The 27,690-nt window shown below is 56.0% G+C and overlaps 1 protein-coding gene across 6 annotated transcripts in view; it reads right to left on the minus strand.

Moving 5' to 3' along the window:
• Positions 1-452: 452 nt before the first annotated feature.
• LOC121094654 (USP6 N-terminal-like protein) overlaps positions 453-27,690 on the minus strand; it is an 82,725-nt gene continuing 55,487 nt past the window's right edge. For all 6 annotated transcript variants that reach the window (XM_040608579.1, XM_040608582.1, XM_040608580.1 and 3 more), the window contains 13 exons: positions 26,879-26,952; positions 26,258-26,343; positions 25,418-25,457; positions 24,646-24,726; positions 16,940-17,047; positions 12,937-13,046; positions 12,058-12,106; positions 10,461-10,581; positions 9,501-9,595; positions 7,802-7,867; positions 6,315-6,414; positions 4,949-5,101; positions 453-4,723 (listed from right to left, as the gene is read on the minus strand). In XM_040608579.1, the coding sequence (XP_040464513.1) occupies positions 3,447-4,723; positions 4,949-5,101; positions 6,315-6,414; positions 7,802-7,867; positions 9,501-9,595; positions 10,461-10,581; positions 12,058-12,106; positions 12,937-13,046; positions 16,940-17,047; positions 24,646-24,726; positions 25,418-25,457; positions 26,258-26,343; positions 26,879-26,952 (2,360 nt within the window). In that variant the 3' untranslated portion in view covers positions 453-3,446. The remainder of the gene's footprint in view (positions 4,724-4,948; positions 5,102-6,314; positions 6,415-7,801; positions 7,868-9,500; positions 9,596-10,460; positions 10,582-12,057; positions 12,107-12,936; positions 13,047-16,939; positions 17,048-24,645; positions 24,727-25,417; positions 25,458-26,257; positions 26,344-26,878; positions 26,953-27,690) is intronic.

Here is a 27,690-nt window from a genome sequence, read left to right on the forward strand (position 1 = left end):
CACATGGGATGTGCAGGGGCTGGGGGCAGGATGCTGCCCATGGCCCCCTGGGAGAGGATGGCAGCAGGTCGAAAGCAGCAGTTTTCTTACCACTGCTGCTGGGGATGCCGGGATTTAAGCGGGGGAGGAAAGCAGGGAGGAAGGCACGGAAGGAGCAGGGTAGACTCACCGCAGCTGAAGCACACGTGGGGAACCAAGCTAAAAGCCAGCACCAGGAGGCAGCCAGTCTTGCTGCAGCATCTGTTGCTGTAAGAAACCTAGTGGAGACTAATTTTACGCTAAACTCCTTTAACTGTCACCATTACAACCATGTGAAGCACAGCATCAAATACTCCGGACGGTCTGTTTGGAACAGTGTAAAAAGGATTGACTGACTTCCCACCCCCCGCCCCAAACTTCCTTACAAAAAAGCACCAAAAAACCCAAAATAATAATAATAAAATGCACAGACATGAAAACGTTGTTGTTTTTTTTAAAGTAATAATTATAATACATTAGAAAGAGTCATGGAGGAAGCGTTCCACGCTGTAAACAAGAATAGCAATTAAAAAGAAAAAGCAGATGGTAGCCAGGCTCTGAAACCCTGACCTCAGCCGCCGTCCCGCGTTGGCACGGGTCCCTGGTGTGGGTCCCCAGTGTGGGTGCCCCAGTGCCACCCTCCTGGCTCCCGCTGCCCCCCCAGCACTGCAGCCACTCAAAGTGCTCAATTACAAACCAATCAAACAACAAACTAAAGCCAAACCCACAACACCGGTCTTCAAAACTACCCGGAGGGCAGCGAGGTGCCACCCCAGGGCTGCGAGGACAAGGACGGGGGAGCAGCTTTCCTGAGTTTTGCTGAGGCCGCTGCAGGGGGCTGGGGCAGGGGGCTTGGGCCAGTCACTCGTCCCGCTGAGCTGCCACCCTCAGCCTTCTCCTTCCCCTCCTATCGCCAGCAAAAGAGCTGAGGCTGGGCCACATCCTGCCCGCCCCGCTACCGCACACCCGCCTGCCCGCATCTTCATCTGCGGCAAGAGACAAGAGGTTCGGGCAGCCCTCCAAGCTTCCAGCCAGCCCAGGCTACCTGCCCCCGGGAACTCTTCCCAAACCTGCCAGCTTTCAGGGGCTGCAGGCTGGAGAAGAGCTGCTTAGGTGGCACATCAAGGAGGATGGGGACCTTCCCAGCAAGAAGCTCACTGGTAGGAATGGGCAAGCCCGGTCCAAAGGTCACTGAAACCAGTTGGTGGCTTCCCCCCAGGCTTGGAGGTGACCGAGGACCTTGCTTCTTGTTCCTGTTAGGGCTTGGAGGGGAGGAACCCCCCCAAATTCTTGGTGAACACCATGCACCCAATGCCACGCAACGGGTACTGTGCGTTTGACATGTCTCCAAAACCAGAGCCAACCACCTTTTCCAACGTCAGTACTACACGGCACCCCAGTCCGGGCGCGCACGCAGCACGACGTGCAACGGCTGAGTACCTGAAAAGAGGGGAAACGGGTCAGAACGAGGGGAAAGAGGTCTCAGATCTCCCACAAGTGAGTCAAACGCTGGGATGCGTCAGCGGGAGTCTTACGTCTGCTTCAAGCGCAGGACCGACCCCCCAGCTACAGAACCCAAGCCAAGAGGTGCTGAGCAGCCCCCCGATGTGACCCCTACCTGTCCCGAAACACTGCCCCGGCATTTTAACAGACCAACAAGTGTAACTACTGCACGGTTACTGAAAAACACACCCTAAATGAAAACCAGTTCAAGCACCCTCGTCCTAGAAAGGGCCTGTGGTGCCTCAAAAGGCAAAACCTGAACGTTCGTACAGCACTTCTCCTCCAAGAGCAACGCTCCACTCCTCACCGCGCGCCTGCGAGGCAGCTGGCGGGGTTATCCCTGCGCTGCGGAGCGAGAGCGGGCGGGCAAGGCTGGGCACTGCGGATGCCGTGGTCCCTGCCAGAGCAGCGGCTGCACCAGAAGCCGAGGTGCTGTGTCTGGCTGGCCGCAGCCAAGGATGGGGTGCACCCCCCGCCGTGCTCCCTGCTGCTAGCATAAACGGCCACGTGCACACAAGGCAAAAATATCAAACAGCGACCCAAAGGAACCCTGATAAACCCCACAGAGTAACGCAGCGGAAGTTTTCTGCCGGGCTTCCAGGTAGGCTTCAGATCAGGTTGTGTTACTGAAGCAACTTGTGAGATAAAAAAAGTTTTCAAAGTCTCCTTAGAACTTAACGGAGCTTTTGCGTAGGGCCTGGGAATGGCATGGGAATCCCACCTGCAGTCCCACCTCTTCTGGCCAGCAGAGTCAAACAGAGCACATCTGGACCAGCTTACTACCTGCCCTTTCCATCAATCTTCCTCCCTGAGGAAGTGCTTTCCCCTGTAGGTGTGAAGTAGCTACTGGGAACAGGAGTTTGGACCAGCTCTTTCCACGCTGGAGCCGTGCCCGGGTCCCGGCACACCTCCAGCCGATGGTTTGGGCTGTGCAGCAGGACGGGGAGGACACGGCCAGCCCAGCAGGACTCGGTGCACGAAGGGCACGCAGGCACCCCCTGCCTCATCTCCCCAGCAGCGTGCCGCGGTGACACTGATGCTCTACAGCATCACCATCCCAACCGCCACGCCTGGGTTTCCTTCCTTGGGTGCTGATTTCTGGGTGGGCTGAGTGCAGGCTGGGGGCAGCGCGCTCCCCTTCCCCGATGCTTGCCCACCAAGCCGGCTTTGCCGTGCCGTGCCGTGCCGTGCCGCGCCACCACCGTGCCTCCAGCAGCTCCCACCCTGCACGCAGGAGGGGAAGGCCAGCAGGAAGGCCAGGCTCAACCTCCATTGCTGTCCCTGTCACCTTGGGAAAGAAACCACCCTGCTGGCGGTCCTTCACCGGGGTCCCACCAAGGAGACCCCCCTGCCCCAGACAGCCCCCGCCACTGCGGTAGGCGCCGGGAAGAGCCGGGCACCGCTCTGCGGGATTGCACGGAGCGGGCAGCGCTGCCCGTGCCCTGCCGGACACCACGGCCCTGCCACCCCCCCACTCCCACCGCCTGCCACGAACGCCGCGCTACGGCGGCAGGGCCCTTTGGGAGCAACGCTGCTGGCTGCACCCGCCGGGCATTTGAAAGAAACGCCCACAGCCACGGGTACCCACAGCAGACAGGAGCAGAAAACACGCACCGCGTTCCCCAGCTGCGTTCCCCAGCCCTGCTGCTGCCCCACCAACGCATGACGAGGCTCAGAGAGCTTCGAGCAACACAAAAACGAAAGCGCTTTCCCATTTGTCCATAGGAACGATGCAAACCCAATTTGCTGGTGGCTCCTGGCACCGGCGGCCACCGCTCCAACCTCCTCGCCGGGCGCTCGTACCGAAGCTCAGTGCTGTGCTGCCACCCCGACACGGCCCTGCTGAAGGGGGGGTGGTCCCGAAAACGGGGCGAGGGTGCTGCTCCAGCACCCGCTTCCTCTCCCTCGCCTCCCCCCTGTCCCCACTAATAGGTGACCGATTTGGGCAGCTTCGCCAGGGGAGGGGAGCCCGAGAGGAAACTGTTCTCCGAGCGGGATTTGGCAACCTGCGGCGGTAATTTTGGTTTGGGGCTCAGGGGGGGCCGTGGGGCTTTCAGTGCGTTTAACGGTTTCTGGAGGCTCTTTTGGGCACCTGCCTCCACCGGGTCCAGCGCGAGAGGGGGTGGCACGGAGGTGGCAGGCAGGGGACGTCCCGTCTCCGGCAGAGGCGATGCCACCTGCTTTCTGTTGGCCAAGTCCTGCTCTGTCGCGTGGGCCATGTGGAGGGGAGTGGTGGTTCTGATGACGGCGTGGGGGCTGTTCCCCGCCTCCGGTGCCGGCTGCCCGGGGGAGCCCTCACCCAGCCCCGTGGCCACCGACTCGCTGCCGGACAAGAGGGGCATGCTGCCCCCCGGCAGCGCACACAAGCCCTCCGGCCAGCGCCCGGGGCCAGTGGGGCTCCCCGGCCCGTTCTGCTGCAAACTGGTGAGCTCCCCCGTGGATGCAGCTTTGGCTGCCAAGCGCTTCAAGTCCGTTGGGTCTGGCAATGCCACTCGGCCGCGCTCCTCAGCTGTCTGCTCCCTGCGCTCGCTCTCAGGGGAGCTGTCGTGCTGTGACGTGCCGGAGAGCTGCCGGCAGCCGCCCGGCCAGGGGCGAGGGGGTGCATCGAGCGCTTTGTCTTCACCGAGGGAAGATGCTTGTTCTCCTGCCAGCCGGGCAGCAGGACTTGGCTGCCATACCGCGTGGTCCACAGCAGAAAGCTCAGCTGTGCTCAAGTCCGGAGGACACGGCACGTTTTGGAGCAAGGAGTCCAAGGAGCCGTGCTTGGCCGGGGTGGGGAGGGAGACCGGCCCGTGGTTCACCGCGGCACGGCCGGGAGCGAGAAGCGGCTGCTCCGGAGGCAGGGCCGCGGGCAGGAGGTGGTGGTGGCCCTGCATCTCACTCGCCTTCAGAAGAGATGGCAGCTGCCCATCCTCGGTGGGTTCCACCCGACGCTCCTCTCCCGGCAGCCCACCCACAGGAGGATGCAGGGGGATGTCCGTCGTTTCAGCTGCTTCGCTGCCCGGGAGGGTGGGAGTCCTGGAGTCTGCCACCGCCGTTCCTCCCAGGGCCGCGGGACCTCGCTGGGGATGGGGCTCCCTGTCTGGGGGGTGCTCGCCCACCCGCCCATTCTGGCCGTTGGCCGCCACATTGCCCTTCACAGCTACTGGGTTGAGGGAGAGCTCCAGCCCCAGGGGTTTCCGTGGGAACTCCTCAGGCTTTGCTGCATTGGAAGCAGAGAAAACAAAATAAACCCCAAGCCGTGCATCACTTCACTTCTGCACCCGGCATGCCCCGACCGGGGGGAAGGCAGACGCTGCACCCAGCAGGTGCCAGCCCTCCCGGGCTGCCCCGGTTCCCAGCCACGCCAGAGGGATGCTCTGGTCCCCAGGGGACACGGGTACCACCGGCTGCCTCCACCGGGCCGCCCACCTTCCCCTCGACGCACCTGGTGGGGGAAGGTCAAATTTCATCTTGCGCAGTTCAGTCATCGACACCTGCAGCTGCTCGATGACGGCATCGTCCTCGTACTGCAGGGAAGCGGCAATTTTCTCCTGCAGAAATTCCCGTAAATCTTCCAGCGTCATCTTCAGCAAGCGCTCTGGGGGATGACAGACAGGAGTAATGGCAGCGGCATGGCCAAATCGCTGGGTAGCACAAGCGTGGGTTGCATTGCTTTGGTTTTATCCAGGTTTCTGCTGCTGCTCCCACTCCAAGGTGGGACAGCCTGAATATTTTTGCCTCTTTCCCACCCTCCTGCTGTTGCTTGGGGTTGCTGATACATTTACATGTCCGTGCCACCTGCGGGCAGTAGCTCAGCAATGGCAGGATGATGACGGCTGGGACCTATGCTGACCAGGATGCAGGTTTGGGCCATTTCTGGAAGTTCTCACCAGTACCTCTAGGAGGAGGAAAAGCTCCAGGAGACAGACCCAGAGCATCAGACTGAACAGCCGCCCCGGCAGCCGCCAGCCCCAGGCAGAGGCACAGGCAGAGGTGCTGACCCGCACCAGGGGTGCAGGCAGGGGTGGGATGCAGGCAGGAATAGGATGCAGGCAGAGATGCCGATCCACACCACACATTCTTAGGAAGGAGAGGTGACTTCACAGCCAGGCTGAAACTTCTGCCTGCCAGTTGCCCAGCCTTTGCAAACCAACGGGATACTTAAAGATGTATTTCAGGATAGCCTGTTCTTCATTCGGCTGAAGGAAGAAGCAGGGTGGCTGTTTGCAGAAGCCAACACACACAGTCCCAATAAATCCCGCTGGCCCACAGGTTCCCAACATGCACTGTCAGCATCGCTCCCGCCCCAGATCAGAGACCTAACGGGGTGACAAAAGCAGGGCTGCTAGTTTATGGGAGCAGAGGGGTTCAAAATCCCAAAGACCTCGAGGCAGAAACATCATTGCTCTAATATTATGTCAGAAACCCTGGGTTTGGTCATTTTAGGAACGTATTAATAGATTTCTTCCTCCCTCTAACAGCCCTTTCAGCTGAACCACTACACAGAGCTTTGCAGTCAGATGGGTCTGTGTCACCCCTAAAAGTCTGTTGATAAAATGCGGGGCGCAGCAAGCACAAAGGCAGCCGGGAGCGTTTCAGGTGGGGCTTGCTGCGTGCCGAGCGCAGCGTTTCAACCCTTGCAGCATCTCACAGCCTCCCCGCAGCAGCAGCACGGGCCGGTGCCTTCTGGGGCCGGGGCAGGCACGGAGCAGGCTGGTGGTGGCCACCAAGGCTCGCCGGACCAGCTGCATGCGGGTGGCCCGGCACGGCGCCACCCCTGCCGTACCAGATGCGCCCTGCTGGGACCTTACTTTTGTGCAGCTTGAGGATGGTGTAAGCCATGGCCGTCAGCACCCGCTCGCCTTCCAGAATGTAGATATCCCACAGCCGCAGGGTGAGGGTGAAGGGGGTCTGTTTCAAACACACAAACAAAAAGCCTCATTAGCACCAAACTCATTGGCACTGACTGGTGGGATGATGATGCAGAGTTTGGTGGCACCGCCACGTCCCCTTCCACCGCAACACGCAACAGGGCATTGGATTAGTCTACAACACAAACCCCTATTTTAGAGTTGATGGTTTTGCCTTAAAGCTGAGACCCTTGGGTGGCTGGAAAAGTACTTAAAACCTGGCCACGAATGCAGAAAAAGGAGAAACTTTCCACACAGGCATGCTAGCACGTGGACTCCCCTACCCTGGAGGGAGCATCATCATCTTCCAGCCTTGCGAGCGCACAAACCCACTCCTGTATCCACCCAGATTGCCCAGACAGATGAAAGGCTATTGATGGCACAGGTCTGAGGGCCCAACAGTGCTTCACTAAGCATTAAAAAAATAAAAAAATCACTCCTTTGGTGTCTAGAGAAGTACTCTTCATTACACACAGGCTTATTTGTGCCTGCTAGAAAAACCCAGATCCAACCTAACAAACAGGACTGAACTGATACCCAAAATGACGGAGCCGGTCCATCACCTCCCAGCAAAGATTTCAGGCATCTCACCAGCACAGAAATTAATACTGGTCCCACTGTGACATTCCAGTTCAAGCTTAGGATGCTGTGCTTACTCTCCAGAGTCTGGCAAGCCCTCTCATCACATGACGCTGCAATTAAAGGGACTTTGCATTTTATACAGCTTTGAGCGTCAGGCTGCAAAGCAGCGAGTTCCCTCTCAGGGGAAGGGATCATCTGCTGTTTTATAGGAGATGGGGCAGCAAAAAACTGAGACCGAGGACACACAGATGTCCTAAATATGAGCAAGTCCAGATCTTGCGTTCCAGTGTGCGAGCACAACGCTGCCCCTGAAAATAAAGTACTCTCGGCTTGGGACTGGCAAATTAGCTCTGGACAAATCCGGGTAATTTTCTCACGCTTTCAAGTGTCTCCAATGCCCAGACTGCTCCTTTGCCCGCAGCTGCTGCAGCGCTATTTGCTGAGGTTCGTGCCTCCAGCAGTTCGTCTCCCTACATTGTTTCCAAAGCTGAAGTGAGGTTAATAATCGCCTCTGCAGCAGTGCCAGTGGGCAGGAGAAGGATCTCTCCTGACTTTGCAGCTTACGCTGCTGCTGCTGAGCCATCTCCCGGCACCCGCTTCTGATGAGGCAGCAGGGACTGGGGCTTGTCATCAGTGACACACAGTTATTTTTAGCTTCTCCCTTACTAACTTATGAGTGCGCGCATAATACCCCACCTTATAAAATATTAACACCTTCTTCAATTACGATACTTTCTCAAAAATCCAGGCGGATTAACCGTGCACGCAAGCGGCAGAGCAGCAAACAAGCCTCAGAGCATCCTCACCCTGTCAATGAAACACTGCAGGAACCACTTGGTGGTGTAAATCCCCGTAGTCATCTGCTCCTTGTCCTGGGAGGAGAGAGCAAAGAGAGACAGGTGTTTCACCAGGCTGGCTGCTGGGGGGTCAGGCACCTCACAGGGCTTTTGCGGGGGGGGAGGTCCGCTGGTTGGTTGCTTAATGCCGGGGTCTGCGTGCAGGATCTGGCTGCGTCTGTCTCCCAGCAAAGCCCCTGCTTTCCATCCCGGCGCTGAAGCCCCGCTTTGGCCCTTCACCCACGGTGTTCATCACCCCTGATCCTCAGCGTGGCCAGAGACAGCTTTGGAGGGGCATTTCTAGGAGAAGCTTTTCTGGCCTAACACCTACTCCAAGGACCTAACAAAAACCTTCCCGGACAAAACCCACGTGCTCCTTGCAGGCTGCCACTTTCGTCTCCGCAGCCATTCCCAGGCGAGCCTCTCAGAGCACCGCAATAACGACAGCCCCAAGTATCCCGAAGGTAAATCCAGACCTGCACAAGCAAGCCAGCTTTGCTAGCACTGCCTCACTTGCATGGCATGGCTGCTGCCAGACCAGGAAACTCTTAAAAACCTCACCAACATCACCCCTGTCTATCACTTTTCCATCCCTGCCTGGCACCCGGCACAGTGCTCGCACATACCTTTGCTTTCCCTGGCATGGCACAGCCGGTGCTGGGATGCGCAGCACCCTGCACGTGCGTAAAGGCGACGTGCAAAGCCAGCAGAGCGGCGGGGATGGGAAGAGAAAGAAGCCCATGGGATTAACAGTCGTCTCCAGACTTTGCTTTCAGCTGGTGCTGGGCACCTGCAAGCCTGGGGAGCCTTCAGGAGCCGAGAGGCATGAGCAGCTTTCTGAGAGTTATTCCCATCCTCCCTGTCCAGGTATCCCCCCCCTACTCATGGCTACAATGAAGTGAAAACCTTGTCTTGGCTTTGTTTCACTTTTACGGCCAGGGCTGGCTCGTTTGCAGCACGACGCAAGCGCTGCTGCAGAAGACGGCAATATAAACGGCTTTTCCTGGACCTGGGCCACCGAGCCCCTTGGGAGCACAAGGAACCTGCAGGAGTCTGGCCACTGGATACCAACCGTCTACAGCAAATGCAAGGGGGGACAAGGGGGGAAGGAAAAACAAAAAAGGGGGGGCGGGGGGAACAGGTGTTGCAAAATCGGACTGCAGTCCATGTGCCCTGCAGATGCTCCTCCAGCCACCAAATGGGCTCGTACCATCTGCTCAAGAGAAAAACAACCGGACTTCCCCAAGCAGCAAAACACACAGCAAACCTTACACACCTCCTGTCTTTAACCAACAGCAAAGCCGTTAAATAATCAGTGAATTAAGACTCCAGATAGTCCAGCATCACCCTTGGGGCCTCGCAGCTGGCGTGAGAGCGTGGTCCAGCCTTGCTGCTGCGTGCCGCAGCTCCTTGTGCCGCAGGCTCCCGGAGCCTTCCCGCCTTCCCTATGGGAGCCTCCAGGTTTTAGCGGTCCCTAAACTGGTGACAACCAGCGAGCAAACGACAGCCATGTGCCTCAGCCAGATTCAGGCACCTCATTTAATAGAGAAGCAGCCTCAACGCAGTTAGAAACGCGTTCGGCTGTGTGTCTGCCTGGCAGAACACGGCACTAATTGTTTTAGCGTTAAACCGCGGGGTTAGTGCGGGGGACTGATAGCCAAAGCGATACCATGTGCTTCTTCAGTTTGGGAAAGAGTTTGCTTAAAATCTGCTCGTGGTGAGCTTGAAACCTCTGCAGCTTCGGGAACCCGGGAATGAAAAAACCTTGAAAAGATGAGAGAAATACAGAATAATCAAGCAAAGCTCTGAGGCAGTCACCGGGGCAGCCTAGAAACTCATCCCGGGCTGCCTGCTGAAGTCAGCCGGACCCCACAGCATGCCCAGCTACCTCCCTTGGCATCCCCCCCTGGAGCCCACCCTTCACCCTGCCCACCCGGGCACCAGCACCCCCACCCCAGCCCCCCAGCAGCCCCGATGAGCCCCCAGACTTGCCTTGGCCAAGCCCTCCCTGGATGCACCTCCGAGGGTCAGAGATAAGCTGAAGGCGTTTGAACCCCACAAGCTTGTGCAACGCCCCGTAACCCAGCAGGACACAAACTGGGGGCTGTCTGGTGTTATCGAGCCATAGGGCTTAGCCCTCTGCTCAGAGAACAACCTGACTCCCCGCGCACAGATTACTGCTAACCACAAGCAAGGTGAAAGGATCTTTAATGTGTTTGAAGTTAATATAGCACGTTTGGTGGAATTACATCTTCATAAAAACGCCAGGGCACGTAGCTGATGGCACGCTTAAAACAGAGCATTACACGATGCTCTCGGAGGTACTGCTGTGAGACTTCTTAAAAACTCATAACCTTGAGTTAATTGATTGCCAAGGGCAAGGCGCTCCAGAAGGAAGATAGCACCTCTGTGAACGTGTTAATTACCGAGCGCTGAAGCTCAGTGCCGATAAACCGCACTTCTGACGAACTTGTCTGCCTCCAAGAGCCAAGCCCAGCTCCGCAGTCAGGTTGCGCTGGCATGTAATTAAGCCTCACTCGCTTTAAACAAGCAGGTGAGGGGGAAGGAGGCTCTACCGAGCCACCCGAGCAGCCCTGAGACCCCCCGGGCGCATCCCGCCCCGCCGTACCGTGCATGGCGTGCCGCTGGTTGGTCAGCAGCTGCGCCAGCGCCCAGAACGCATCCTCTTCGTTTAGGTACATCAGCAGGACGGCTGCGATCTGGCTCATCCCCTGGCAGTAGCTCACCTCCTGCAAGAGCCGAGAGAGGCACATGTGCCGCCAGACCCCACCGCGATGCCTAAGCTGCGGGAGCCGGTCAGGCTGCCTGTGCTTCCCTCTCCTCGTCCAAGGTTTGGTCCAGTTTCAAGGTCTTTTACCGTTTATGCTCAAATTCACAGCTCCCGTAGGTCTACAGCATCCACCACGGCACTGACTCACAGAACCGTTTGGGTTGGAAGGGACCTCAAAGATCACCCAGTTACAGCCCCCTGCCACGGGCAGGGACCCCTCCCACCAGCCCAGGTTGCCCCCAGCCCCGTCCAGCCTGGCTTTGGGCACTGCCAGGGATGGGGCACCCACAGCTGCTCTGGGCAGCCTGGGCCAGCACCTCACCACCCTCTCAGGGAAGAATTTCTTCCTAATACCTGATGTAAATCCGCCCTCTTTCAGTTTAAAGCCATCCCCCTTGTCCCGTCACCACCTGCCCTTGTAAAAAGCCCCTCTCCAGCTTTCCTGTCGGCCCCTTTAGGTGTTGGAAGGCGGCTGTCAGGTCTCCCCGGAGCCTTCTCTGCTCCAGGCTGAACAGCCCCAGCTCTCCCAGCTGCCCTCACAGAGCGGGGCTCCAGCCTCTGCCCATCTCTGTGGCCCCTCTGGACTTGCTCCAGCAGGTTCTCCAGTGGGAGGTGGGGGGTTGCAGGCAATGCCCCCCACCCCTATCAGCCCATTTGAGCCTGGAGGGCGAGGGACAGACACCCCAACATAAGAGGTGCCTGCAGCTACATCAAGGAAGAGGGGCTGAGATGACAAACAGCATGTGGCTCCTGGATTCCTTCAGCCGCATAAGCGCTGAAGCAATTAAATAAATAAATCCGGTAACCATTTATCTGGTCTGAGGGAAGGCAGGGTCCTTGTTTCCTTGACTAACCCCCCCGAGCATCTTCTCTGCTTTCTGGGGTAACTGTCCCCTCCTGGAGATGGAGGCGGTAGGTTCAGCTGCTAATTTAGGCTTATTCTGCCCATGCCCTTTAGCTAAAAATTACTGGTAGGCTGTAATAAATCGGTGTTTCCAACAAGGATGCCATTCAGCGTACGACAAGGAGTCAGAAAGACGACAGACCTTCTGCCGAGAGGCTAGCCCTGCCGGAGAGCCGAAGGGCAGTCCCTTGTCCCCTGCTGACACTCACCCAGACCGCATCTACCAGATGGCATTTACCAGGTGACAAAACAGACAAGGGAATGAAACAACTGCGCAAGGAGCCCTGTGCTGACGGCGAGCCTTGCAGCTGTCTGTACAGCCAGCGTGAGGATTTAAAATTGGAATTATGACTGGCTAAACGCGGGGGTGTTAAAGGCATATATACACAAACATGCATGTATACACATATATAAACTTTATATAAAGCTTTTTAAAAATCTTTAGAGAGAGATATATACACACACACACACACACACGACATATATAAAGTGCAATGCTCTTCACTTTAACAGGACTAACGTACTACTTACGGTGTTATAAACCGAGTATGCTGACAGGACATGGAAGAGCGCCTGCTGCCTGGGGAGAAAGAAGGACATTAAAGCACCCGAGCGTGGGGTCTCCAGCCTCGTGGGCACACCAAAGAGTGCAAAGGTGCTGAGAACACCCAGCCAACTGGTCCTGATGCCTTTTGCAAGGAGCAGGGCTGATGGAACCAGAAAGTGCCTTGGTGGGCACGGGGGATGGGAGCTCTTCCTTCAGGGGGGTCACCAGCAGCCTGCTCCATCAGGGGGTCTCCCACAGAGACACGCATGTACCCGCACACCCTGTGTTCAACACCCCCACGCCTTGGGTTTAGAGTCGTGGTGGGATTTTAATAGACTTGTAACCACCCAGGCATCGGGTGTGACATACCCTGAGGGACAGCGCTGCCACCGTTCCATCAGTAGGCTCCCTCCTCCCTCCCCTCCTTGCTGAGGGGGTCAGCACCGCGCAGACACGCGGCGCAGGCTTCCTCGCAGACCGCACGTCTGTGCCGGGCAGCCAGGTGTGACTCACCCAAGTGACACAGCCACTCTGTCAGACCTCTCCAACCCTGCCGCCCGCCCCATGCCAGCCAGCTCCCCATAGACCCACCCCGCCACCCCAGCCCTGGCTCCCTGGGGGACAAGGCAGCGCAACAGGCTGGTGCTGCGCTCAGGAACCGGGGCTGAACACAGTTCAGTGGAGAGAGACTCAGCAGCCCAACACCTGGGGGTCGTACCGTGTGCTGGTGGCTGGTGGAACAGGGAGAGGTGGCTCTGCTCTCCTGGGCACTGCTCGGAGCCAGGGGGCAGGTGGCCACTCCACCCCACGCACCCCCAGCGGCACCGCTGCCCGTGCAGCCACGCGACGCCTCCCGTACTCACTTCACTCCATAGCGATCCCGAAACATGATGTGGTTCCGGAAGGTGCGGTTGACGTCCAAGTCGATCTGCTTGATTTCCGACGAAAGGCTCTTTGCTTGCTCTTTCATTTGCTGGAAGGGAGAGGAGCAGACAAGAGGAAGGAGCTGGACACCAGCCCAGCCCACACCTCCTGCGCAGGGAGAAGACACGCTTCCCACTGCCGGAGCGGCATCGAGCCACAGCACCAAAACCACGGCACCAAACCACGGCACAGCCACCGGGGACACTGCCACCTTGCACCGAGCCACGGCACAGCCACCGGGGACACTGCCACCTTGCACCAAGCCATGGCACAGCCACCGGGGACACTGCCGCCTTGCACCAAGCCATGGCACAGCCACCGGGGACACTGCCGCCTTGCACCGAGCCATGGCACAGCCACCGGGGACACTGCCGCCTTGCACAGAGCCATGGCACAGCCACCGGGGACACTGCCGCCTTGCACCGAGCCATGGCAGAGCCATTGGGGACACTGCCGCCTTGCACAGAGCCACGGCACAGCCACCGGGGACACTGCCGCCTTGCACCGAGCCATGGCAGAGCCATTGGGGACACTGCCGCCTTGCACAGAGCCACGGCACAGCCACCGGGGACACTGCCGCCTTGCACGGCGAAGGGGACAACCCCATGCTTGCACGCCACGCCGCCAGCAGCTGCCAACCCAGCCTTTGCCCTCTTGCAATGCAGATACTGAGTTTTCAGAATCTAAAGCCTCTGCAACTGAATTCAATTCTGATTTATTTTGACTTCTTCGCAGTACCCTGTCTGGCTGTCATAAAGCATCAAGACCTCTGTTGGCGCCTGAGGAATGATGCACCTCCCTAAGGAACCAACAAGCAGACGTATGCGCCGAGTCTCTGAGCTTTTCACAGGCTCAATCATAATAAAGTCCAAACTTACGCCAGACTCTATGAAGTGATCTCCAACTACTACTTCCCCTGAAGAAGAAAATTATCGTAGTTTTAAGGAGCTTCTGCTAGAAAAGCCGTGCTGGGGTATTCCCTTGGACTGGCGCAAATGTTAAGGAACTGGCTGAGTCCAGAACAGAAACTGACTTCAAAGCCAAGAATGCCCATGTTCCCCCCATGCAGATGAAGGATGTTCCCCCCATGAATCCCCCCAACACAGATGAAGGACCGAAGCCTACTGCAACGAAAGGGAATTCAAACCAAACCGAAGCCCACCCCAACCAGCTGTGCCCTCAGACTCCCAAGCTGAGGATGCTCCATGAACAAACCCCACTGCAGTCCCCTCCGTAACCCACCGCTCAGCCCTGTGCGTGCGGGCAAGGACCATTATCTCATCCCACAGCCTTTAGGTACCACTGGTGATCATGCCTTCCTCCTCCAATACCTCCAGGGTTAACTGCATTAATAAAATACATTTTGTGACTGTCTCAGGTAGCCTGAGATCCAGCAGCAGCTTAGGGACAGCGGAGATGAGCAGTGAGTCTTGAGCCCAGGCTCAAGACCCTCCTTGCTCACACAGGAGACAGAAAACAGCACATCTGCACAGATCCTGAACCATCTCCAGCAGCTGCTGTCCTACCAACACCTGTCAGCTTGACACAAGGCGCCTCCAGGCTGCTGCTGACCTCCCGAGGTGGCCACATCAGCTCTGGGGAACATCAGGAGATCATTAGCTCCCAGACGTGTCCAGCACAGCACAGTCACGGCACCTTGGGAATATTAACTCCAACCTTGAAAGCAGCGGTTTGGAGGAGGAACGGCACAGGGGCTATTTTGAATTATTGCCTGCACAGGATAAGGGAGGATAAAAGTGATGACAGAACGAAGATCTGATGAACCAGATCATTTCCCTGCTGTAAATCCTGTGCTCCCAGCATCCTATGGCTCCTTGCCCTCTATAAAGCAGGCAGATTACCCAAGACAAGATGACTGTTCGTATGCACCCGGTCACTTCAGTGCAAATTCCCCTGCTAAAGGCCCTCAACAACACAGAAGCCTGCCAAAGACTGTAAACCTCCCGACTTTAGGCTTTTTTTAATCACTGCACCTGAATAGCAGGTAGGTTGCACAGCACTTTGCCACTTCCACGCACCCAGGAGGCTTTATTAATTCCGCAGGTGGTAAACAAGAAGCCCAGGATGGGCTGTTGCCCTTTTTTTCCCCTTGTTTAAGTAACCTGGTCCACAGATGCCCTGCCAAGCTCGTGAGCCCTGCAAGCCGGTGGCAGAGCAGAGGCTGGGAAGCTGGAGGTCCCATCCCAAAGACCTTTTCCAAAGCGGCAGATAAAAGCCAGGATGCCTCCACTCTGCCCCCCCGCCCCCAACACGTTTCTCCTGTCCACCTTCTCAGCTCTCCTCAAGCCCTCTCAGTTGTGGCTACAAAACCCCGGGGAGGGCAGAGCATCACACCCACGCTGAAACCACGGACAACTGAGCTGCCATGGCCTTGAAGAAGACTCGGGGACTTGCACAGAGAGGACTTGGAGGACAGCTGGGATAAGATGAAGCGCTACGGAAGCAATCGCGCTGGGCTTTTTAATTGCATCACTCCAGAGACGACAAGGACACAGGGAGCGAGGCAGCCCACGTGGCTGGAAAAGCAGCTCCTCCACCAGCCTGAGCGCAGGGGACACCTCTACAGAGGGAGCAGTGGGTATACAAAAAGGAAAAATTGCCCAGCACGTGCTGGATGGCACGCTCAAAACTCACGGCACACGCAAAAGCCAGGCTTCTGTGCCATGGCTCACGGCCAAGGAGAAACGGGGTGGCCATGGGACCAGCCCCCCCAGGACGCAGGGCTGGGGGCTGAGGCTTAGTCCCTTCTTGAAAGCAAAAGCCCTCACACCCCGGAGCTGCCCTGAGCCTCGTCGGGAGGAAATGAAGGGCGAGCTAATTACTGGCGGCAGCTGGCACCAAAGAAGAGGCAGATAAAGACGAGCTTGCAGGGGGGCTGCACCAGCAAAGCCCATTAGCCCTGAAGCTCCTGCTTAACGCAGACTCCTCCGGAGTGCAGAGAAACTCCTGGTGACTTTCATTTGTCTGGATCGCTCCCCTGCCTGCGCAGCACGGCTTCGAGGGAGGGAGCGCGGTCAGCAGCTGGGAGAGCTTCGTTACCTCCGCGAGCTTCGTTACCTCCGCGAGCTTCGTTACCTCCGAGAGCTTCGTCACCTCTGCTTGCTGCCCGGAGCCCAGCCTGCCTGCCCCAAGCCCTGCATGGGACTCCATCCCAGCAGCATCTCGCAATTAACACCTACGCTCCACTAACTATAATGAGCCTTAGCACCATCCTGCTCGATAGGCAGGGATTTTTAGAAACACCTGCTGGAAGCAAGACTTGCCCTCCTGCCTCCAAAATGTAACCGTCTCCATCGCACCCTGATCCCTGCCTGGGTACGTGATGCAAAATAAATCATTTGGGGTACCCGCAGCCAGCACCTCCCCGCACCGGGGTACCTGCGGCCGCTCCGCATTGCTCCGGGGAGCTGCAAGAGGTACCTTTGCTGAACTCCCCCTCCCTCCTCCCTGCACTTTTCCCTAAGGATGCAGCAACTGCGATCTAGCAATTTTTGCTCGCGGCTTCCAGCAGAGTAAATGGAAGCAGGCTCTTAGGGAAAGCAGCTGGCTAGCGTGCCGAAAGGCTCCAGCCTAACACAGACAGGGCGATAAACGGTTTATACCCTCTGCATTTTCAGTCCTCGCTAATTCTAAGCCTTTCCTTCTCAGAGGTCGCCGAGTTCACCGACAGGATCAGACCTCACCAGCAGCGCACATCGTAGGGCGGCTGGCACACCGCTGCCCTGACAGGGAGGACGCAAGGGCCGGGTGCCCCCCTGGCCCTTACAGCAGCTCCGTAGGGACCCTATTTCCCTCCTGCCCAAGTGGGTGGGGATGGAGACACCTGCACCCACCCGACTTGCCCCAGCTGGTGAAGCCCCACCACCAAACCAGCCTCCCCATCACCTTGCTCCCACAATCTGTGCCAGGAAGAGCCCCTACCTCATATTTTCCTTCGTTCTCCTTCTTCATCTTCTCAACGTCCAGCAGAAGCGACCAGACCTGGCCTCGCACCTGCAGTGGGATCCCTTTGTACACTCGCCGGCACATCTGCAGGGAGGGAAACGAGGTTAGCTGGTCCTGCAGAACAGATTTGCTCCACAGTTTGCCGCTGTGGACCACCAGCCAGCTGAGAAGGCACCCAACCGATCACTTCGCCTGCCTGCACTGGCAGAGAGGGTATCGCCAATCTGATGGAGGAGCTGAGCACCTGTATCCACCAAAGACACCTACTCAGCCAAAATTAAGCTGCACCTCATGTTTTTAACCTTACTGGAAGAGCTGGACACAGACCATCCCCTTTATACGTGGAGACATCTCAGGTGCTTCACAGCAGTCATGTTCTGTGCACACCAGCCTGCCCCCAGGCTCCTCTCCAAGGACCAGACACAGCATCCTTGGCTTTGAAGCTTCTGATCTGACCTAGCATGGCTGTTCTCACCTGGATCCTCAGGGACTGAGAGGAAAATAAATTCTTCCTTGGAGAGGAGAGCTCTGACCATGAGAGCCACAGGGATGTGTCCACTGGAACTCTCACGGCTTGACAAGTGGCAGAGCAGACTGTGGGCTACACCAAAGGCTCTACCTGGGATGTGCAGGGTGCTCCTCCAGCAAGGAGGGGGGCTGGGGACAAACATGCATGTGCCCCTCCTCCAGTTTCCACATGTTCACTACATCTCACAGATGCCTCTTCTCTTTTTTCTTGTCATAAAGCCCTCTCTCTCTAAAGAAACTACTAAATTTCAGTGGAAAACAGAAAGAGCAGCTTTTGTTCCATCCCTGACTTCTCCCATTAAAATAAAAAGCTTCATAAAAAAAAGAAGAAAAAAGTCTCATTTCTGAATATTTTCCACTCTTTCACTCGTCCAACCCATGAAACGCCTTGTAGCTGCACGACAAAGGCAACTGCCCACGCCTCTGGGCCCCCGAGGACCGCGGGCTATGCTGAAGGACCTGCTGCATGTGCCCAAGCTCCAGCTGTGGAGGGGATTTACATTGTCACACAGACATCCCTTGGGACCGGGCGACTCCTTGGGAGGGGACAGAGGTGCCAGATTCCCTGCCATGGGAATGGGCTTGGCGCTGAGCAGAGCAGTGCCCCACAGGGCAATCAACTGGAGCTACTGGTATTGCCTGGTACAAGTGCATCCGACTTCCTTCAAAGTCCCTCTTTTTTGTTGGTTTTTTTTTTCCCCCATAGGGGGTTCTTCTTCACGCATTTCAGGCTGATTCAAGGGCTGCAATTCACAAGGCAGCATCCATACCCTAGCACAAGGCTTTCTGGACGTGGTCCTGCTGCATTGCCTTTGCACCTCTTACCCCGAACACCTGCTCCTGTTACCCTTCCTTTACGACCCCTCCTGCATCCGCAGCTTTTCCCCTTCTGGCTTGATTTTGTAATGCCAGCCTATGTAAAAGTTTATAAACACCACAGCCATGGCACCGAGCTGTCACACACAGCCCCCAGAGCCCTGACCCCGGCACAGACCCCTGCTCCTCCTCTTGTCACCACCCGCACCGCAGCGCTGTGCCTGCTGAGTGCAACCCACAGCCGTGACGGCTCTCGTTCCACGGAGCTACTACCAGGCGAGACAGGAGGTGGGGCTGAAGTAGACAGATTAAGGGATAACGAAGAAATGGCACTGCTAGCACGGTCAAAATAAGTACATAGAATAGCTACGTAACAAATGCCAAGACCACCATGTAGTACTAGGAGAGCCAGGTGTGTGTTAGAACGCTCCTCCTCCCCATTACGCTAAATATTTCAGTATTTCTGCTGGCACAGAAAGTGTCAGTGTGATGGATCCCGATCCCGTGAACACCATTGAACATTTACAGCCCCATCCTCAGCACCTGACAAACGCCTGCTCTGCCCCAGGTGCTGCTTCACACCTGATGACGCAATGCATAGCCAGGACCATCCCCTACAGAAATCCTCTGCCTGCTCCTGCTCTCTGCTCCATACGCACCAAGAGCTGCCCCTGAAAAAGCATCTCACTACCGAGACATGCCCATGGAAGGCCACCACCCATCCAACAGCATCCCACGGGACATCACTCATTCACTGCCCGCACGCCCAGGGGAGCTGGTCCTGTTCCTCCGAGCGCATGTGAGGAGCTTCTGGAGGACAGCAACCCACACCGTGCCGGACAGCCCCATCCCCACGGCTGAAGGACCAAGGAGAGGAACAAGAGATGCCCATCCCGCGAGGGACATCAAACCAGGACACAAGAAGCGCAACGTGTCAGGTGACACAAAGCCACATAGTGAAGCGCGTCCCCAGAGCGGTGCTGGCGAGGTGCCCACAAGTGCTCCTGACTCCATGGAGCGAAAGCTGAGACGGGATCAAGAAACTGGAGTGTGTACCCACTCAGATAAAATCACCAGTTCAGAAGAAATTATTTATTTCCGACAGATTAGGAGAGACTGACTGACAGCCGCTGAGGCAGAAGATGATGCTTAGCTCCGTGGAAAGAAAATATTTTTTTAATTCCCAGAGCTGGTATTGTACTTTAATGAGTGCAGCCCTCACTGGCAGATAGTGAAGGTCTCTTAATGATTTTCTCCGCATGAGAGCATGGCAGGAACAGGGGAGTTACAAAACGCATAGAGACGGAACTGAACTGGAATGCCTCCCTGCTCTTCATCCCAGGGCTCTCCTCCTCCCACCGCCTCCAGGCGTGAAAGTGCTAAACCCTCGGAGCCGTGAGTCACACGCAAGAAAAATGAACAATTTTCCTTCCTCATGAGACTTGAAGGCAAACGGGGAAGTTTATCACCACAAGGAGCATTTACACTGTGAGGAACTGATGGAGGGAAGGCAGCAGGTGACGGCAACTCCTGCTCCGAGTGAGAAGAAAAAAAACACCCTTGAGGTCACCAGCTTCTGTCTCAGACACTGCTCAGCCCTCGTCGGTGGGAAGGGAGTGACCTTGTGCTGGGTTTCGCCGTAGGATCATCTTCCCTCTTAGGGCTGTAACACATGAAGCTCACGGCACGGAGGCCACCGTCACCCCATCCCCACCCCTCCCCTCTCCAAGCACTTTTTTTCTAGTAGATGGGACGGGGAAGACTCTAGAAGCCCAGACTCAAGCTCCATCTTCCCGCATCAGAGCCCTCCTGCGAGAAGCACCCAACCAAGTGCTCCAAGTCTTTCATTAGAGAGGTGGCGTCGCTGCCATTAAACACAGCACATCTTTTCGCAGTAGTTGAGACACGGGAAGTCGGGTTGAAACAGAATCTACACGTTTCAGCTCGCTTCCACGTTTTGGAGCCTGTCACTGTTAGCTTCTCAGCTGTGTGCGTGCTCCACCAGGAAGAGGCAGCAGGATTAATGCCCAAATTCTGGGTATGCGTGGCATTCTCACTTTCAAGCCTCTCCATACACCCACCACCTGTCTCCAACACCTGAAGTGGGGGGCAGCCCCCCTTCTTCAGTTCCTTTAGGGCTCAAGGAGTGGTCCTTCTGGAGAGGAAGGATTCCTTCACTTCCTCCACCAGTGATGCACCAGGAGAGCTGAGCTGTGATAAACTTCACCCTGGAGAAGAGGACCTGGTTTTTACAATGCGATTTACTCCTGCGATTGATGACGTGGCCATGCAAGACACTTGGCAGCCTGGACCTTGCTGTACATAGCTTTTTTTCCGTATGGATACCAGTTGCTCCCAACTCAGCTGCTGTCCCTGCAGCCGGAGCCTTGGCTACGCCGGAGGGGCTGCTAGCCTGTCTGCCGGGGCTCCGGCAGCAAAGCAGGGGCAAATTAAAATCCTAAAGCTGACGCGTCATCAGTGGGTATTGACATTTATTACCAGGGCTGTCTCTGGGGGAGAGGACAATGCTACCTGCCTTTCCAAAACGGCAAAGGCAGCGGCAGAAGTCACCCTGCAGCTCCCAAGCGTAACCCCCTTTCCTTCCCGTGGCACTCGCAGGCAGACCTGACTTCAGACGACCCTCCACGATCAACGCCTGCTGGCTCTCCCCAGCGCCAGCGGATTATTCACTCCTGGGGGTCAGTCCATACAGATCCCCGATTCATTCTAAACCGCTTTGCTGGCATGCACTGGATTAAGCACCCTGCACTCCCGTGACCTCAGCAGAGACCAGGCTACCCCTGTGCACAAAGACGGGCTTTGCCTAAAACCCAGACGTCTCTGGCCAAAGACATCCCTCTCTAAAGGTCCTGTCCCACGCGGCCAGCAGCAAGAAGCAGCTTATGAACGACACAGAGGTCACATCCCCTTCCTAGGACCGGTCTGTCTGGCCAAAATCAACTTCTTTCAGGGCTACGATGAATAAACCGTCCCGCTGTCAGACCGCACGCAGCACAGCCTCTTTGGTCTCCGCAAAACCACGCTGCCTTAACCGGGTCGGTTCTGACACGGCACCCATCGTGTCCCAACCTTCCCAAGCAGGGTCAGGTTGGGATTTAAACTCAGGTTTAACACAGCCGTGAAGAGGACAGCGACCACCCCAGCCTCCCCGTGCTGAACCCCGAATTACACGATCGAGCCCTGCGTTGCAGGCTGGATGCACCTTAACTCTGCAAAGCAGCGTGGTCCTTGCATGGACTCCTTCGGTTTCGTACCCTTCCCCTTGTGGACGTACAGCCAGGGAAAGGCACCATCGCACCAGTCTAACCCCATCCCTGCCAGGAAATCGTGCTGCTGTCACTTTTTGTTGATGCTGCTGCTGAAATTAAATCAGATCGCTATGCAATGTGTCTAGAGCAGAGATGGAGACAGATGTGATGCGGTGATGAGCACAAGGAACCCCAAGGCAGCGCTCTCATTAAGATAATCCTATCTGTTGCTCATCCTGACACAGGTTGTGCCAGGAAGGATATTAGGCATAGCCGGGCCATCCTGGGCTGGGGACTGTAAAAGTCCCTCCTCTTAAGGGATTTTTCAGCTTTTTTTCCAATAATCTGTGACAGCCCCAATACCCAGACCACAACCAGCAGCACACGGGGAAACAGAAAGCAAAACGCGTTGCTCTCTGGTGACGGTTCGTGCCAGGGGGCTCAGAAAGCTGCTTTCTCGCCCACTGATGGGCTCTGGAGCCCGTGCCCAGGATGGGTACACAGAAGCTGAGCCAACAAGCCAAGCCCCCACCAGGTACCAAGATACTGCAAAACACGGCAGCCTGCTGGATAAGGCACGAGTCCCTCTTCATCACGCACTTGATACGGTCAGCTGTCTGCCAGCCCCAGCACCTGCATGGGGACTCGAAAGGCTGGCCCTGAAGACCAGAAAGTCCCACCCTAGAAAATAAGATGGGTTTGTACATCACCTGAGCAGAGCCAAAGTCAGGGCAGCTTCCCTGTGAAACTGCCTGGGGTTCCTGCAACAGGATTTTTTTCCCTCTAATCAAGCACAGTCTATCAAAATGAACATCAAAAGGAAGGTTCCTGTCTTCAGCAGAGGGTTTTTTCAAAGATGACATCCTAGTCTTTGTCAAAATAAGACAGAGCTGCTGTCTTGTGACACTTGGGCTTCCATCACATCAGTGAAGTGGCAAAAACAAACCTGAAGCAAACACGCAATGCAGATGTGACAGCCTGAGTGCTCAGAGAGGGAACAAAATCAACCCACTCCACTTGCAAAAAATCAGATCAAGGGCTTGTCACGTTTACTTTAGCTGGAAAAACAACATAACCACCTGAAGGGCACGACTGTGATCCCAGCAAAAGGGCCCTGAAACGCCACCTCTGAGCTGCACCCAGCTGCTGCAGCAGGAATCTCTGAGCAGCTTCCACACTCCCAACACAAGCGCATGGGGCTGCACAGCCATGCGACGGATACACCCTGATTTTATAATTATTTTTTTTTAAAGCACTTTTTTTTTTTTTTACACCTGTAAGGGCCTTTGCACGTAACACTGTGCGGCTGCTCCAGTGCACAGACCTTCCTGCCAGCGCTTGCACTGGTGCAAGGCAGTGGGGTGGTGTTAGGCTGGATGGGACTGAAACCAAAGCTCCTTTCTACTCCCTGGGGTCACCAGATTGCTCCTTCCCTGCGTGGAGCCAAGCGCTGCTTCTCCGTTTGCTGGGAGCGGGGACGGCCTTTTCCACCCCCACCCCCCGGCGCGGGAACAATGCCGCGACTGTGCCCAGGAGCCACCGGCCATTTACAGGCTGTTATAAATAGCATCATTTATCCCATTACAAGGGTTCTGTCATTTTCTGACCCCGAGTCCCTCAAAAGCCACTTGCTGGTCCAGCCCCCTCACCACGCAGCAGACCTGAGCGACATCGGCTGCCGCATGGTTAACGCACCTGCTAATTATCGGGGTAAATCCAAGACAGACCAGGACCGCTGCGGCTCCACACGCCCCACACCATGCCTGTCCCACCAGCTGACCCAGGCAAGCCAAGGCATGCTAAAACCACCCATCGTTACCTATCCTAAACATCCTCCAGGACCTGAGGGGATTCCTTGCACTCCGCTGGAATTTTTACCCACAAGGCCACTAATCAGTTAGTGCTAACTTCTAATTAGAAATACCAAAGCCGCAGGAGAACCTCCGTTTTTGCCCATGAAGCAGCACCGATGAACAAGATAATTAGAACCACCCCGAAGCGAACCGAAGGATTATAAACCCCCAAGCCCATCTCCACCCTATCCCTGCTGTAACGAAGATATGATTTGGGTTTTTTTTAAAAAAGGACAAGATTACAGCTGGTCTTTGCTGGGGGAACCTGGCATCACTCTGGATGGCCAGGCAAGGGGGATGCTCTGCTCGATGCCCCCCTGCAGCTTTGCAGATACCCTCTGCACAACCTTTTAACTGGGCTCAAGTTTCTCCTGCAAACTCGCAGCGGGAGCTGGAAGCAACACATCCCAACGCCGGCTCCTCCTGCCCAACAAGGGGGCTGCAGAGGCCACGGCGACAGGGGGGTGCTGGGCTTCAGCCCTCCCCTGCGCCCAGCGCCGCAGCACAGCAGGTCAGGCTAACGCTCCTGTCCTTACCCAGCAAGGGTCCTGTCCTTAGGTTCAAGGGAGTTTTCTTTCAAGAGGTTTGTCATAGGAAGACGTTACAAATAGTAGGTATTAAAACCAACTCGGTTTTGCAGTGGCGTTTGGTGCAGGGTTTGTTTTGGACACCAAACCAAGACACAGCTTGGCGTCCCCATCCCTGATTTCCACAGACGAGCGCACACGATCTAACACCTAAGGGGCTTTTCGCGGGCACAGCTAGGAGCAAAATACAAAATCTAGGTCGTGTCTGGTCAAATAACTCTCCCTCCATGAAGAACTACGAGGAACATCAGCTGGACCGTATCAGTCGCATCTCCTGGGCCATCCCCAGGTGGTGGAGACACAGAAGCGACCTGCGGCGTGTGACCACCCCTGCTCTGGGGCAGGGACCCAGCTGGGCACACGAACACCTCTGCTGTGCTCCTGCTGGCACGGGAAAGCAGAAGCACAAACACGCCAGCAGCATTTAGGAAACCGTTTTTAAAACCATACCACTCGGAACAGGACTTTTCCCTCAACTGCAACTTCAAGGAAAGATTAAAGCTTAACGGGTAGAATTAGGCAATATTTTCCAGCAATCTCTGGTTTCTCTATCAGCTTTCCAAAAGCCTGGCTCACTGGAAGGATGCACCACGTCCGCCCCTCCAGACACGTGCTCTTTTCCTCCTTACCTTGTCACTGTTTCTGTATTTGCCCCATTTCTTCAGCATCTTTAGCCACTTGTCCACACGTTCTATTTCCTGCTGCTTTTGCTGTTGCAAGGGGGGAAGAAGGGAAGACGAATTTAAGAAAAAGAGCCCCAGAAGATATCTCCTGAAAACACAAAACTTCCTTCTCTTTAGGTTCAAATTTCAATGCAGAGACCTTGCATCAGGGAATTATCCAAAGGTGTCTGCAGGAACTGGTAATCTCAGCCCATGGTAACTGAGGCAGAATTGGCAAAAATAATGAGACACACAAGGCTTAACACAGAGAAAGCACTTCCAAGAGGAAGATTGCTTGACAACAAAAATCTCTGCAGGTTCGGCTAGCCTCAAATCGTATCATCGGATCAGACTGGCAGAAAGGAGATGCTATTTAGCCCCAGCTAACAAGATGCTAACAGAGGACACGCTCCCAGCCCAGGGAAGATGAGGATGGAGATGGCTGTTACCTGCAATCCCCTTTTTAAACCGCAGCCGCTGAGCACTGTGCCAAAGCAGAGGGAAAAGCCCAAAATTGCTTTAAAAGGTGCAATTTCAGTGCAGCGTGGAGGGGAGGTGCATGACCCAGCAAAATAAAAGCTCCAGCAGTTGGACGTTGTGCAGAGCTCCCACCGCCACGCGAGCAGCAGTGACCAGTGGGTGCTTTGCTCTCGTTTGCACATTTGTCCCCTCACAAACCGTCCCCTCCCCAGCCGGTGTGGTAAGGATCTGACAGCCATGACAATATAGCAGCTCTCACCTTCTCCTCCAAGGCGGTACGGCTCGGCAGCTCCTGCTCACTGGAAAAGCAAGGGGTCACCGGTTACTCCATGGGCTAGGAAGGGTGCGGAGCAGCGTGGGGTGCTGCAGCTGGGGGACCACCTTGGCACCCGAGGGGATATGGCTGAGGGGCTTTGTGTGTTCCTGTGGCCATCCCTGACGAGGAAGAGGCAGGGGAAGCACTGGCCAAAACCCCACCATGCTATGGGAAGCTGCGAGGGGTGGTCAGGCACTGGATGTCTCTGGAAATCCTGGGCATAAAGCTCCTTCAATACACACATGACCAGCAATTAAAAGGGCCCGGAAGGAGGTGCAGATTTCTGGGCAGCAGTTGCTTCAAAACCCCCTCCTGCACACAAAACACCTACTATTATAGCTTTTTGTTCGGATTTGCAATAAAAATAGTTCTTTTGCGCATCCTCCCCAGGTACAGGGCATGCATTTAATTCACCCGCATCTCACTTAGGATGGGGATTCCCTAAGGGAACCGAGGACAATCAGAAATCTTGTCTTGTCCTCCGTCTCCCTGAATCATCAGGTGCCAATGCCAGAGCCTCTTCCCACCTTCTCACGCCGGGCTTGCCATCGGAAACTATTCCCGAGCCTCACCTCGCAGCAGATTCAAAGCCTCAGAGAGTGTTTGAACACGTGTGGTCGAGGGAGGAGGCACATCTGGTCTCTCCTCCCACATTTGGGATCGATCCATCCAAGCCACAGAGCGGATTATAGGCAAGACAGTGGGTCTGCCACGCTTGGCGCGGAGGGATGCTCCGCACAGACGCGCGGGGCAGGGGGAACAGGAGCGGGCAGGAGGACTTACTGCAGGAATCCAAACCGGTCTGTAACCTTATACAGCGTGAAATCAGCATCTTCCCACGGGTCAATCTGAGCTCCCTCCTGCCGGCCCTGAAAGCACAACGGACACCCGTGAGCTGCCCCAGCATCAGGAATGCCCCAGTACCTGCATCCCACTCCCCGTGCCCCCATCCCTCCCTCCCTGCACGCTAGAAGGCATGGAGCCAAGAGCCCCAAACCTGCTCTAAAGAGACAAAGTCAACACAGGCAAGAGAAAAACGCAAAATCCAGCCTATCCAGCTTTCCCGGTGTGACTCTGCTACCAGCTGGGAAGGGCCATACATCAGAGAAACCAGCGCCGTCGGGGATAAGCCGTCCCGGTGTTACGGGAGCACTGAAGCACTAAAAGCCCAGGACCTTTTGGTACCTGCGCTGAGCATGCATGAAATCCATGAGAAACTCAGGATGCAGCGAGAGGGGATGTGCCGGCAGAAGCGGGCAGGGAGAGCTGGCACGAAGCCTGATGGCATGAGGGTTACTGGGGCGACGTCTGCAGGCAGGCAGAAGTTCTTATTTGAAGTATTCCTAACGGATTAAATAGCTTCAGCCTTAGCCAGCATTTCAGGGAGAAACTCGAAGTTGGTACCTTCTCATACTTGGCAACGATCTCCGCTTTTTCCTGAGCTATTAAAGACTCTATGTCCTTCTTCATGTCAGAAGCTGTAAGGCAAGAAAAAAACAAAAAGGGGAGGGAAAAGAAGGTAAGTATACAGCACAGGAATTAAATTTTAGGAAAGCGCTAATAGAAAAAGGCTTTGCTGACAACTTCAGCTTCCAGCTGTATCCCCCACAGGTAAAATCAGGCTGAGGGTGGAAAGCCCTTGCACGGAGCTTGCACGGAGCTTGCCGGCACGCTGTGCGCCAGCTCCCCGCTCTCGGCATGAGGACACGCCGAATCTGAGCAAGGGGGAAGCATCTCTGCCGGGAGATGAGGCGCCATCCCTCTGTTCTTAGGCACACACGTGCCTGTACGGCAGACACTGTGCTTTCAAACGCAGACCGGCACACCGGGCACAGAGCCCTGGCGCTGCACGGGGCGCTGCAAACCCATGCAAACCGCGTGGGGCTGGCAGCAAACCACCACGCTCTTGCCCCAAGCTATGGATGTGGAGCCCCGAGATGCTTTGTATAGAGGCATCTGAAGGCAGATTTAGCATCGAAGGAGAAACCAAAGAGAAGGTTTTGCCTGCTGAAGCGTGCACGCAACAAGTGAATTGGCCTCTAGATGAACACCTACTATACGCACCCCCAGAAGAAAAACAACACGGCAGCAAGATGGCTGCAGAGTCTCACCTAACCCGAGATGGACCAGTCTTGGTCTGGACAAGACCCAGTCTAGCTCCCCAAGGTCCGTGCCCACTGCCTCGCCTCGTCCCACGCACGTACACATGAGCAAGG

Source organism: Falco naumanni, chromosome 10 (assembly GCF_017639655.2).
Source record: "Falco naumanni isolate bFalNau1 chromosome 10, bFalNau1.pat, whole genome shotgun sequence".
Taxonomy (NCBI): Eukaryota; Metazoa; Chordata; class Aves; order Falconiformes; family Falconidae; genus Falco; species Falco naumanni.